Source organism: Bos taurus, chromosome 23 (assembly GCF_002263795.3).
Source record: "Bos taurus isolate L1 Dominette 01449 registration number 42190680 breed Hereford chromosome 23, ARS-UCD2.0, whole genome shotgun sequence".
Lineage (NCBI taxonomy): Eukaryota > Metazoa > Chordata > Mammalia > Artiodactyla > Bovidae > Bos > Bos taurus.
The window spans coordinates 15,082,101-15,092,992 of record NC_037350.1 but is presented as its reverse complement, the minus strand read 5'-3'; the positions used below and the strand labels follow the sequence as shown (position 1 = coordinate 15,092,992).

At 48.7% G+C, this 10,892-nt stretch overlaps 1 protein-coding gene across 1 annotated transcript; it reads left to right on the top strand.

Annotated features, from left to right (window-relative positions):
* Positions 1 to 5,835: 5,835 nt before the first annotated feature.
* Positions 5,836 to 10,467, top strand: TREM2 (triggering receptor expressed on myeloid cells 2). Its single transcript, NM_001079580.2, has 5 exons — positions 5,836 to 5,904; positions 7,346 to 7,696; positions 9,069 to 9,159; positions 9,914 to 10,107; positions 10,189 to 10,467. The coding sequence occupies exons 1-5, from the start codon at positions 5,865 to 5,867 to the stop codon at positions 10,203 to 10,205; spliced, it is 693 nt and encodes a 230-aa protein (NP_001073048.1). The 5' UTR covers positions 5,836 to 5,864; the 3' UTR covers positions 10,206 to 10,467.
* The last annotated feature ends 425 nt before the right edge of the window (positions 10,468 to 10,892 follow it).

Genomic DNA, 10,892 nt, shown 5'->3' with positions numbered 1-10,892 from the left:
TCCAGCACATACATGGCAAGTGAATAAATGCATGCATGCAATCACTGTTGCAAAAGTCCTAGGGCCACAACAGATTTCCCAACCTGGGGATCCAGCAAAAGGACTGAGAACCCCCAGTGAAATGGACTCTTGGAGGCACAAACAAAACCTTGTGTGCACGAGGACCCAGGAGAAAGGAGCAGCGATCCACAACAGGCTGAGCTAGACTTGCCTGTGAGGGCTCCGGAGTCTCCAGCAGAGGCATAGGTCAAACAGTGGCTTGCACGGAATCAGGGGCACTGACTACAACAGTCCTGGGAGCCGAAGCATGCTCGAATAAGGCCTTTTGAAGGAGGTCACCGTTACCTCCATTACCCCTACCATAGTTTGACCTCAGGCCAAACTACAGGGAGGCAACACAGCTCCACCCATCAGCAGAAAATTGGATTAAAGATGTATTGAGTATGGCCTTGACCACCAGAGCAAGACCCAGTTTTACCCACAGCCAGTCCCTCCCACCAGGAAGCTTCCACAAACCTCTTATTCTCATCCTTCAGAGGGCAGACAAAAGGAAAACCACAGTCACAGAAAACTAAGCAAACTGATAACATGGATCACAACCTTGTCTAACTCAGTGACACTATGAGCTGTGCTGTGCAGGGCCACCCAAGACAGACGGGTCATGGTGGAGAGTTCGTACAAAACATGGTCCACTGGAGAAGGGAATGGCAAACCATTTCATCATTCTTGCCTTGAGAGCCCCATGAACAGTATGAGAAGGCAAAAATATAGGACACTGAAAGACTAACTCCCCAGGTCGGTAGGTGCCCAATATGGCTACTGGAAAAGAGTGGAGAAATAGCTCCAGAAAGAATGAAGAGGCTGAGCCAAAGCAGAAACGACACCCATTGTGGATGTGTCCAGTGGTGAAGGTAAAGTCTGAGGCTGTAAAGAACTGGAACCTAGGCCTAGGATCCTGGAATGTTAGGCCCATGAATCTAGGTAAATTGGAAGTGGTCAAACAGGAGATGGCAAGAGTAAACATTGACATTTTAGGAATCAGTGAACTAAAATGGATGGGAATGGGTGAATTTAATTCACATGACCATTATATCTACTACCATGGGCAAGAATCTCTTAGAAGAAATGGAGTAGCCCTCATAGTCAACACAACAGTCTGAAATGCAGTACTTGGGTGAGATCTCAAAAATGACAGAATGATCTCTGTTTATTTCCCAGGCAAACCATTCAATGTCATAGTAATTCAAGTCTATCCCCCAACCACTAATGCCAAAGAAGCTGAGGTTGACTGGTTCTATGAAGACCTACAAGACCTTCTAGAACTAACACCCCAAAAAGATGTCTTTTTCATCATAGGGGACTGGAATGCAAAAGTAGGAAGTCAAGAGATACCTGAAGTAACAGGCAAGTTTGGCATTGGAGTACAAAATGAAGCAGGGCAAAGGCTGAGTTTTGCCAAGAGAATGAACTGGCCATAGCAAATACCCTTTTCCAACAACCCAAGTGATGACTCTACACATGGACATCACCAGATGGTCAATACTGAAATCATGTTGATTATATTTTTTGTAGCAGAAGATGGAGAAGCTCTATACAGTCAGCAAAAACATGGCCGGGAGCTGACTATGGCTCAGATCATGAACTTCTTATTGCAAAATTCAGACTTAAATTGAAGAAAGTAGGGAAAACCCCTAGGCCATTCAGGTATTGACCTAAATCAAATCTCTTATGATTACATAGTGGAAGTAACAAATAAAGTCAAGGGATTAGATCTGATAGAGTGCCTGAAGAACTATGGATAGAGGTTCATGACATTGTACAGGAGGTGGTGATCAAAACCATCCTCAAGAAAAAGGCAAAATGGTTGTCTGAGGAGGGCTTACAAATAGCTGACAGAAGAAGAGAAGCCAGAGGCAAGGGAGAAAAGGAAAGATATACCCATCTGAATGCAGAGTTCCAAAGAATAGCATGGAGAGTTAAGAAAGCCTTCCTAAGTAAACAATGCAAAGAAATAGAGGGAAACAATAGAATGGGAAAGACCAGAGATCTCTTCAAGAAAATTAGATACCAAGGGAACATTTCATGCAAAGATGGGCTCAATAAAGGACAGAAATGGTATGGACCTAACAGAAGCAGAAGATATTAAGAAGAGGTGGCAAGAATACACAGAAGAACTATACAAAAAAGATCTTCATGACCCAGATAACCACGATGGTGTGATCACTCACCTAGAGCCAGACATCTTGGAGTGGGAAGTCAAGTGGGCCTTAGGAAGCAACACTACGAACAAAGCTAGCGGAACTGATGGAATTCTAGCTGAGCTATGTCAAATCCTAAACGATGATGCTGTTAAAGTGCTGCACTCAATATGCCAGCAAATATGGAAAACTCAGCAGTGGCCACAGGACTGGAAAAGGTCAGTTTTCATTCCAATCCCAAAGAAGGGCAATGCCAAAGAATGTTGACTGCACACTTGCACTCATTTCACATGCTAGTAAAGTAATGCTCAAAATTCTCGATGCCAGGCTTCAACAGTATGTGAACCGAGAACTTGAAGATGTACAAGCTGGATTTAGAAAAGGCAGAAGAATCAGAGATCAAATTGCCAACATCCATTGGATCATAGAAAAAAAAAAGGAATTCCAGAAAAACATCTACTTCTGCTTTATTGACTATGCTAAAGCCTTTGACTGTGTGGATCACAACAAACTGTGGAAAATTCTTAGAGTTGGGAATAACAGACCACCTTACCTGCCTCCTGCGAAACCTGTATGCAGGTCAAGAAGCAACAGTTAGAACTGGACATGGAACAATGGACTGGTTCCAAATTGGGAAAGGAGTATGTCAAGGCTGTCTATTGTCATCCTGCTTATTTAACTTCTATGCAGAGTACATCATGTGAAATGTCGGGCTGGATGAAGTACAAGCTGGAATTAAGATTGCCAGGAGAAATATTAATAACCTCAGATATGCAGATGATAACACCCTTATGGCAGAAAACAAAGAGGAACTGAAGAGCCTCTTGATGAAAGTTAAAGTGGAGAGTAAAAAGGCTGGCTTAAAATTCAACAATCAAAAAACCAAGATCATGGCATCCAGTCCCATCACTTCATGGCAAATAGATGGGGAAACAGTGGAAACAGTAAGAGACTTTATTTTCTTGGGCTCCAAAATCACTGCAGATGATGACTGCAGCCATGAAATTAAAAGACGCTTGCTCCTTGGAAGAAAAGCTATGACAAACCTAGACTGTGTATTAAAAAGCAGAGACATCACTTTGCCAACAAAAGTCCCTCTAGTCAAAGCTATGGTTTTTCCAGTAGTCGTATGGATGTGAGAGTTGGACCATAAAGAAGGCTGAGCATCGAAGAATTGATGCTTTTGCACTGTGATGTTGGAGAACACTCTTGAGAGTCCCTTGGACTGCAAGGAGATCAAACCAGTCAATTCTAAAGGAAATCAACCCTGAATGTTCATTGGAAGGACTGATGCTGAAGCTGAAACTCCAATACTTTGGCCACATGATGTGAAGAGTTGAATCATTAGAAAAGATTCTGATGCTGGGAAAGACTGAAGGCAGGAGGAGAAGGGGATGACAGGATGAGATGGTGGATGGCATCAGTGACTCAATGAACACGAGTTTGAGCAAGCTTCGGGAGATCGTGAAGGACAGAGAAGCCTGGAGTGCTGCAGTCCATGGGGTCAGAGTCAGACATGACTGAGCAATTGAATAACCACAATAATCAGAGAATAATGGCATTCAGAGTGAATGATGTATTAGAGAGGGAGAGATCTGTGACCAGGTATGAGGTCCTGGGTATCTTTGAATGCAGATTTAGCAAATGGAAAGGAAGGATTCTGTGCTTGGAAGTGGGGTCACGTAGAATGTTCCTGTGCTCAGATATGAGAATCAGGGGATTGAATCAGCACAAGCTTAGAGAAGAAAGAGTTTGATATGCACATGCTGTGAATTCAAATACATGAATTGGCAGAGATTTCTTGGTGCCTGTCCTTTGCTATGAGGCTTAGAGGAACAAAAATCACACCCTTTTCTCAGGTAGGAAGGATGTGGGCAGAAGAGGTCAGAATACAGCATAAATGGAACTGGAAGTAAGGTAAAGATTCATGGGATTTCAGAGTTTGGTTTCGGCCTAAGATACAGGAAGCTAGAAACACTTTTAAAATAGCACCAAAATCATGGACCAAGAGAAATTTAACAAAATATGTGAAAGATTTGTATGCTGAAAACCATAAAACATTGGTGACAGAAGCCATAGAAGTAAATAAATGGTGAGCTAAAATGTGTCCATGGATTGAAAGACTCAGCAGTGTTATGATGTCTGTCATTTAGTTGCTAAGTCATGTCTGACTCTATTGCAACCCCATGCATTGTAGCCTGTCAGGCTCCTCTGTCCATGGGATTTTGGGGGCAATAATACTGGAGTGGGTAGCCATTTCCTTCTCCAGGGTATCTTCCTGACCCAGGGATCGAACCTGCATCTCCTGCATTGCAGTTGGATGGATTCTTTACTGCTGAGCCACCAGGGAGGTCCATTAAGATGTCTAGGTCCTCCCAAATTAATCTATAGAGTCAATGAAATCCCATCAAAAGCCTGATCGGCTTTGGAGAGAGTAGAAATTGACAGGCAGATTCTAAAATATACATTCCAAAGCAAAGTTACTAAAGCCGTTAAAACCATTTTGAGAAGGAACAGTGTAGTTGGATTACATCATCTGATTTTAAGACTTGTTATAAAGTTACAATGAATATGACCCAGCCATCCCACTAGGGCATATACCCTGAGAAAACCATAATTCAAAAAGACACATAATTTAAAAAGTACTCCAATGTTCACAGCAGCACTATTTACAGTAGCCAGGACATGGAAGCAACCTAAATGTCCATTGACAGATGAATGGATAAAGAAGAAGTGGTATATGTGCACAATGGAATATTACTCAGCCATAAAAAGGAATGAAATTGAGTCATTTGTAGTGATGTGGATGGACCTAGAGTCTGTCATACGGAGTGAAGTGTCAGAAAGAGAGAAACAAATATTGCATATTAACGCATATGTATGGAATCTAGAAAAATGGTATTGATGAAGCTATTTGCAGGGCAGGAATAGAGATATAAATGTAGAGATGTGGACTAAGAGAAAGAAGGAGAGGGTGGAATGAGTTGGGAAAGTAGCACTGACATATGCACACTACCATGTGTAAAATAGCTAGCTAGTGGGAAGCTGCCGCATAGCACAGGGAGTTCAGCTCAGCGCTCTGTGATGACCTAGAGGGTTGGCACTGGGGGCAGGGGTTGGAGGGAGACTCAAGAGGGAGGGGATATATGTATACAAACAGCTGATTCACTTTGTTAGTACAGCTGAAACACAACATCGTAAAGCAATTGTACTCCCATAAAAAAAAGTAAAGCCCCAGGGAGTAGTCAGGATGGGGTGTAATTGGTAAAAGATCAACACATAGATCAATGGAACAGAATGGACAGTCAAGATGGAGACTACATGTCAAATGACTTTCAATGAAGATACTAAGGCAACTGAGTGGAGAAAGGATCATCTTCTCAACCAATGAGAAGGCTGGTACAGGCTGGACAGTGGGCTGCCCTCTCAGAGGTCTGGGATCCACAGCGCCCCCTGCTGGGCTGCAGCGGTGGCTCCTCCTCTCCCGTCTTCACCTCCCCCGCTCTGCTCCCCTCCCTGAATCATGAAGCCAGATCCCAGTCCTGACGATTGCTCAACCTCCAGGAGCCAGTTCCTGTGGGCAGTGTCTGGGGAGCCTGACCCTCGTGAAAAGACGAGTTCTTGCACAAGGCACCCTGCGTCTGTCCTCCACAAGGGAAGGGTGACATGGAGCCTGTCGTGCTGCTCATCCTGCTCGCTGTCACAGGTAGGAGTCCCTCCCTCCGCTGTCGACACTCCCTCCCCTTCCTTGAGTATGTGGCAAGTGGGTGGGTGGGGAGCACTGAGCCACACTCTAAAGATGACTGAAATCCTCCGCATGTCCTGCACCCCCGCTTCCCACTGTACCCCGTATTCTCCACGCTTTCCCTCCCTCCCCAGTATCAGCTTTTCATGCTGGTGGAGGCATCAGAGGCTGGTGGATTTGGACACCTAAAAAGGGAAGGACTTCTGATGGTGGCATCTCAGCACTAGCTAGTAGGTGGGGGAAGTCTGGGGAGCATTGGTAAGAGCCCCTAAAATTTTGAACCACTTGGGCATAAAAGTAGTCCCAGAGGAGTAGCAGGGTGGGAGGGAGAAAAGACCCCAGCACTGGGAATCTGCATCTTTGGGGTACCCCTCCTGGGCTCTGAAGGTCCTCCTGTCCTCAGCCCTGGGGGTGAAGATTCTGTGATTGAGCTGCAGGGATGAGCACCCCAGAATTTTGCGCATGACAGCCTTTTCTCATTGGGGGATGCCTCTTGCTCCCCCCAGAGGAAAAGTCACATGTGGGTGAGAGGAGAGAATGTTCCAGTGAAGCTGGAGTTTCTTAGCTGGAGGTGGAGCAGGGAAAGTGGGGGCATGTTGGTCTGCCTGGAGGCAGATGGACAGGGTGGTATGGGGGATATTGCTTCTCAGGTCTCTCTGGTTCCAAAAGGCAGGCCACCAGCTCCCTATTCCTGGCAAGTTTCTGTCACCCATGTGGTTGACAAAGTGATTGAAGAGAAGGGAGGCTGAGGCAGAGGGTGCTGGGTGATTCTCTTTCAGCCCCTGCCCTGGCACCAGACTGGCGCTCCCCCACCCCAAGGAGGGTCCCTAAAATAGCAGCCTCATGTCTCCCCCAAAATAGCTCTGAGATGCCTCCCTCCTGAAAAGGGAACAAAGCCACAGAAATAGGGAAGCTGGAAGCTAAAGGTCACAAAGAGGAGAATGTGGGGCTGGGACTGGCGTGGGCAGCTGCAGAGTTAGCAAGCATGGCGGGCTTGGGGAGGGAGCGTTCAGCCCCCCGTGGGACCAGCCCCAGGCCTGAGAGGCCACTGGCCTTGCTCTCTTGAGATGGAAGGGGAGAGAGGAGGGCATGATTCCATGTAACAGGAAGAACACGTGTGGACTAGGACCAGAGGGAACTTCAAGACCAAATGTCTCTGGAAATAGGCTCAGAGGGGGTCAGTTACTTCTCTAAAGAAGTCCAACAAGTCCAGTGGTGATAAAGCCAGACCCAGGACCCAGGTTTCCTCATTTCCTATAAACACGTACTTGGGCTGTGCCACCTTCTCCCAACTTATGTAGACCTGAGTTCCTTAAGGGCAGGATTTCTGTCTCTTCTGTTCAGTGAACATAGTAGGCGTTCAATAAACACGTGGTGCAGTGAAGGAACGTCTCGTCCCCAGAGCTGTCCCGGGCGCACAACACCACAGTGTTCCAGGGCATGATGGGCCGGTCCCTGCGGGTCTCCTGCCCCTACAACTCCTTGAAGCACTGGGGGAGACGCAAAGCCTGGTGTCGCCAGCTGGGTGAAGAAGGCCTGTGCCAGCAAGTGGTCAGCACCCACCCCTCGTGGCTGCTGTCCTTCCTGAAGAGGCGCAACGGGAGCACGGCCATCACGGACGACGCCCTGGGGGGCACACTCACCATCACGCTGCGGAATCTTCAAACCCACGACGCTGGTCTCTACCAGTGCCAGAGCCTCCATGGCAGCGAGGCTGACACCCTCAGGAAGGTCCTGGTGGAGGTGCTGGCTGGTGAGTGGGCGGCTGACTGCACCCCGCATCTGAGGCTGGGGCTCTGAGTATAGGACCGACCACCCTTGGGGCTTTTGGGGGTCCTGGAAGATCCCACGGTGTGGATTTTGTCCCCCTGCTCAACTGAGGGCCACTGTGGCTGGTTGTGCAGATTGCTGACTGCAGGAGGAGGGTCACCATCCAGCCCTGTGCCCCGCTGCAGGCTGCGCCCCCTGGTGGAGGACTGCATCGCTTGCAGGAAGGGTACAGTCCTTCCTTTACACACTTAGGAGCTAGCTGTGGCCCTGCTCCCCTCCAAACAGCTTTATCCATCTGGCATCCCGTTGGGATGTGAGCACTGAGGTGGTCCTTAAGGAGTAGGAGGACATTCACTCATTCCCTCACCCAACCACCCAATGCACCTACCGATGTAGATTAAGCACCAACTTGGTACAGATAAACAGGCCCAGAAAGGAACACTGCTGTGACCCGGGGCAACTGCTTCTCTCTGGGCCTCCATTTCCCCATCTTTAAATGGTGGTGATGGAGTCTGTGCCACTGACCCCGTATGGCTCCTGTGAGAAACAAGCGACAGAGTTTTACAGTGCTTGGGGTCAGTGACAGCCCTCGCCCCAGTCTCCTGCTGCTAACTGCTTGGGATCGTCATTCCTGGTTTAACTAGGTGAGATAGGGAGTGGTGGGGTCCTTCTCACCCCTGAGCTTGCACAGGGGGTGCCCTCCAGGAAAGCCTTCTGTCTGTCTCCTGTGTCCCAAAGAAGAACAAATCTGAGGTTAGAGATCCCTTTTCTGACTCTTTGTCCAACTCTTCCCCCTAACATGGCCCCTTATCATGGAAATGAAGGTCAAAAACTTGTCTAAGATGGGGAGGGTAGGTGAGACCATCTGCCTTAGACTCCAAACCCTGCCTCCATGGGAGTAGGTGGCGAGGAAACACTGCTATCCTATCAGAGTCTAAGGCTCAGCTGACTCCCACAGATACAGCAGGAAACAAATAATAAGAATAACAACAACAATAATAATCTGTAGCTGGTATAGACAGCTTCACAGTCCACACCAGACTTTCAGAAACACCCACCATCTCATTTGCTCTTCCCAAAGACCCCGTGTGACAGGAGGGTGGGGGGTGCAGTCACTGAGCTCCTATGAAGTGATGGGCACTACACAGGATGTTCTCGCTGAATCCTGCAACACTATTATTAAGAAGGGATTCCTAATTGCTCCACTCTACAGGTGAGGAAACTGAGGCTCAGAGTCGTTAACAACTTGATCCACACAGGGTGAGGTCTCAGAGAGCTTCACCCCACCCAGAGGGGTTCTCTCCACTGTGGCTTCAAGAAGGGGACTAGCAGCTCACAGGCTCTGTCTCCCACAGACCCCCGTGATTACCAGGACCCTGGAGATCTCTGGATCCCTGAGGGGTCCGAGAGCTTCGAGAATGCCCAGGTGGAGCACAGCATCTCCAGGTATAGTGACAAGTCTTTGCTAAGATCCCTGGGTAGACCTCCACCCTGCAGAGCCCAGGCATGGGGTGGCAGCTGGGGGGTGGCGGGTGCCAGAAGTACAGATTCCAAGGCAACTGGAACAAGAAGGTATCTGTATATGATCTTGTCTAAACACCCCTCCAACCAGCCAGTGTGTGTTGGTGTGACTGTACCAGTTGTTAAAATATTGCAAAACTTCCCTAACAGTTTATAAATAGCTGATGCTCCAAGACTCTTGAATGACTGGCCTCTCACCCCTTCCCCTGGCAGCCCTCAGACAGAATCCTCACAGTTCAGCAACAATGAAAGTTTTAGGATTAATATTTCAGCACAAAATTGGTACCCCCAGATTCCTGCTTCCCTGATGGGACCAGAATCAGTTCTGACTGGTTCTTGACTAGGTACTGGTGTTTAAACACTGTTAGTATAACCATGAAGTGCACATGTGTGTGCACACACACACAAAAACACACCACACATCATATCATCACGAAAGCAGAAGACCGCTCAATGAGGGAGGTGGTTGTTTAAAAGCACTCAGCAGGCAGATCCGTGCCTGGAACTCCTGACTACAGGCTCCCTCAAGCCCCATAAAGCCTCATCCAGGGCTGTGGTGGGTGGGGGAGGTGTCCCCAGCCCCTCGACCTCCCAGGGTCTCCCTATTCCTTCTCTGAGGACAGACTCCAGCGTGTGTGTCCCCTCATGGCCTCCCACATGCCCTCTTTGTTTCTCCAAGGAGCCTTTCGGAAGAGGAGAGCCCCTTCCCACCCACTTCCATCCTCTTCCTCCTGGCCTGCATCTTTCTCAGCAAGCTTCTAGCAGCCAGCGCCCTCTGGGCTGCAGCCTGGCATGGGCAGAAACAACGGCCACCCCAGGCCAGTGGACCGGACTGTGGCCACAACCCAGGTTACCAGCTCCAAACTCTGACAGGTGAGCTTGGAGAGCACAGTGGTGGCCAGGGGCGGAGAGGTGGGGCAGAGAGGCGCTGAGTGAGTACCCTGTCTGTTGCAGAGCTGAGAGACGTATGAGAGAGGAGGACCCTCAGTGGAGGAGAGGTTCAGGAGAGGTCTGCACGGATCACCCCAGCCTGCTGCACACTCGCCCCTTGGCCGCCAAGTCTCCTGGCTCTGCTTTGGCAAAAGGCCGCTCTGCCTCTACCCTTCTTCCTTTGGCCCGTGGAAGCGCGTGCGCATATGTGTGTGCACGCATGCATGTGCATGCATGGGAGGTGGGAAGGATACCTCCAACTTCTGGACATTGGCCATTAAACACTCTCACAAATAAACCCAAGACTTCCTGTTTATTTGATGGTTTAGGGTGTCATGAAGGTCTTCTCTTTTGCTACAAGGCTAGGATAGTGAATACCGATGAGGAGAAGACAGGTCTGGCTCCTTAGGGTCCACGGTCTTAGCCTACCATGTCCCTCCATTTCCACAGGCTCCAAACTGGCCAAACGTTTAAAGTCTTCTTTCTCCCTCCCAGAGATCTGATTACCAAGCCCTGCCTCCCTCCGTGGAATTTCTCTACCATCTTCTCTCATCCTCCTGCCTCCTGTCCACTGGTTCCCTGTGATTATTGCTGGGCCCCTTCCTCCCTCTGCCTGTCTCAAGCCCTCACCCCCCCACCCCCACCCCGCCACCGCCACCAAGTCCATCCAGTTCCCAGCTGACTCATCCATTCATCTCCCTAGAGGTTTGTTTTTATCATGTTATGCT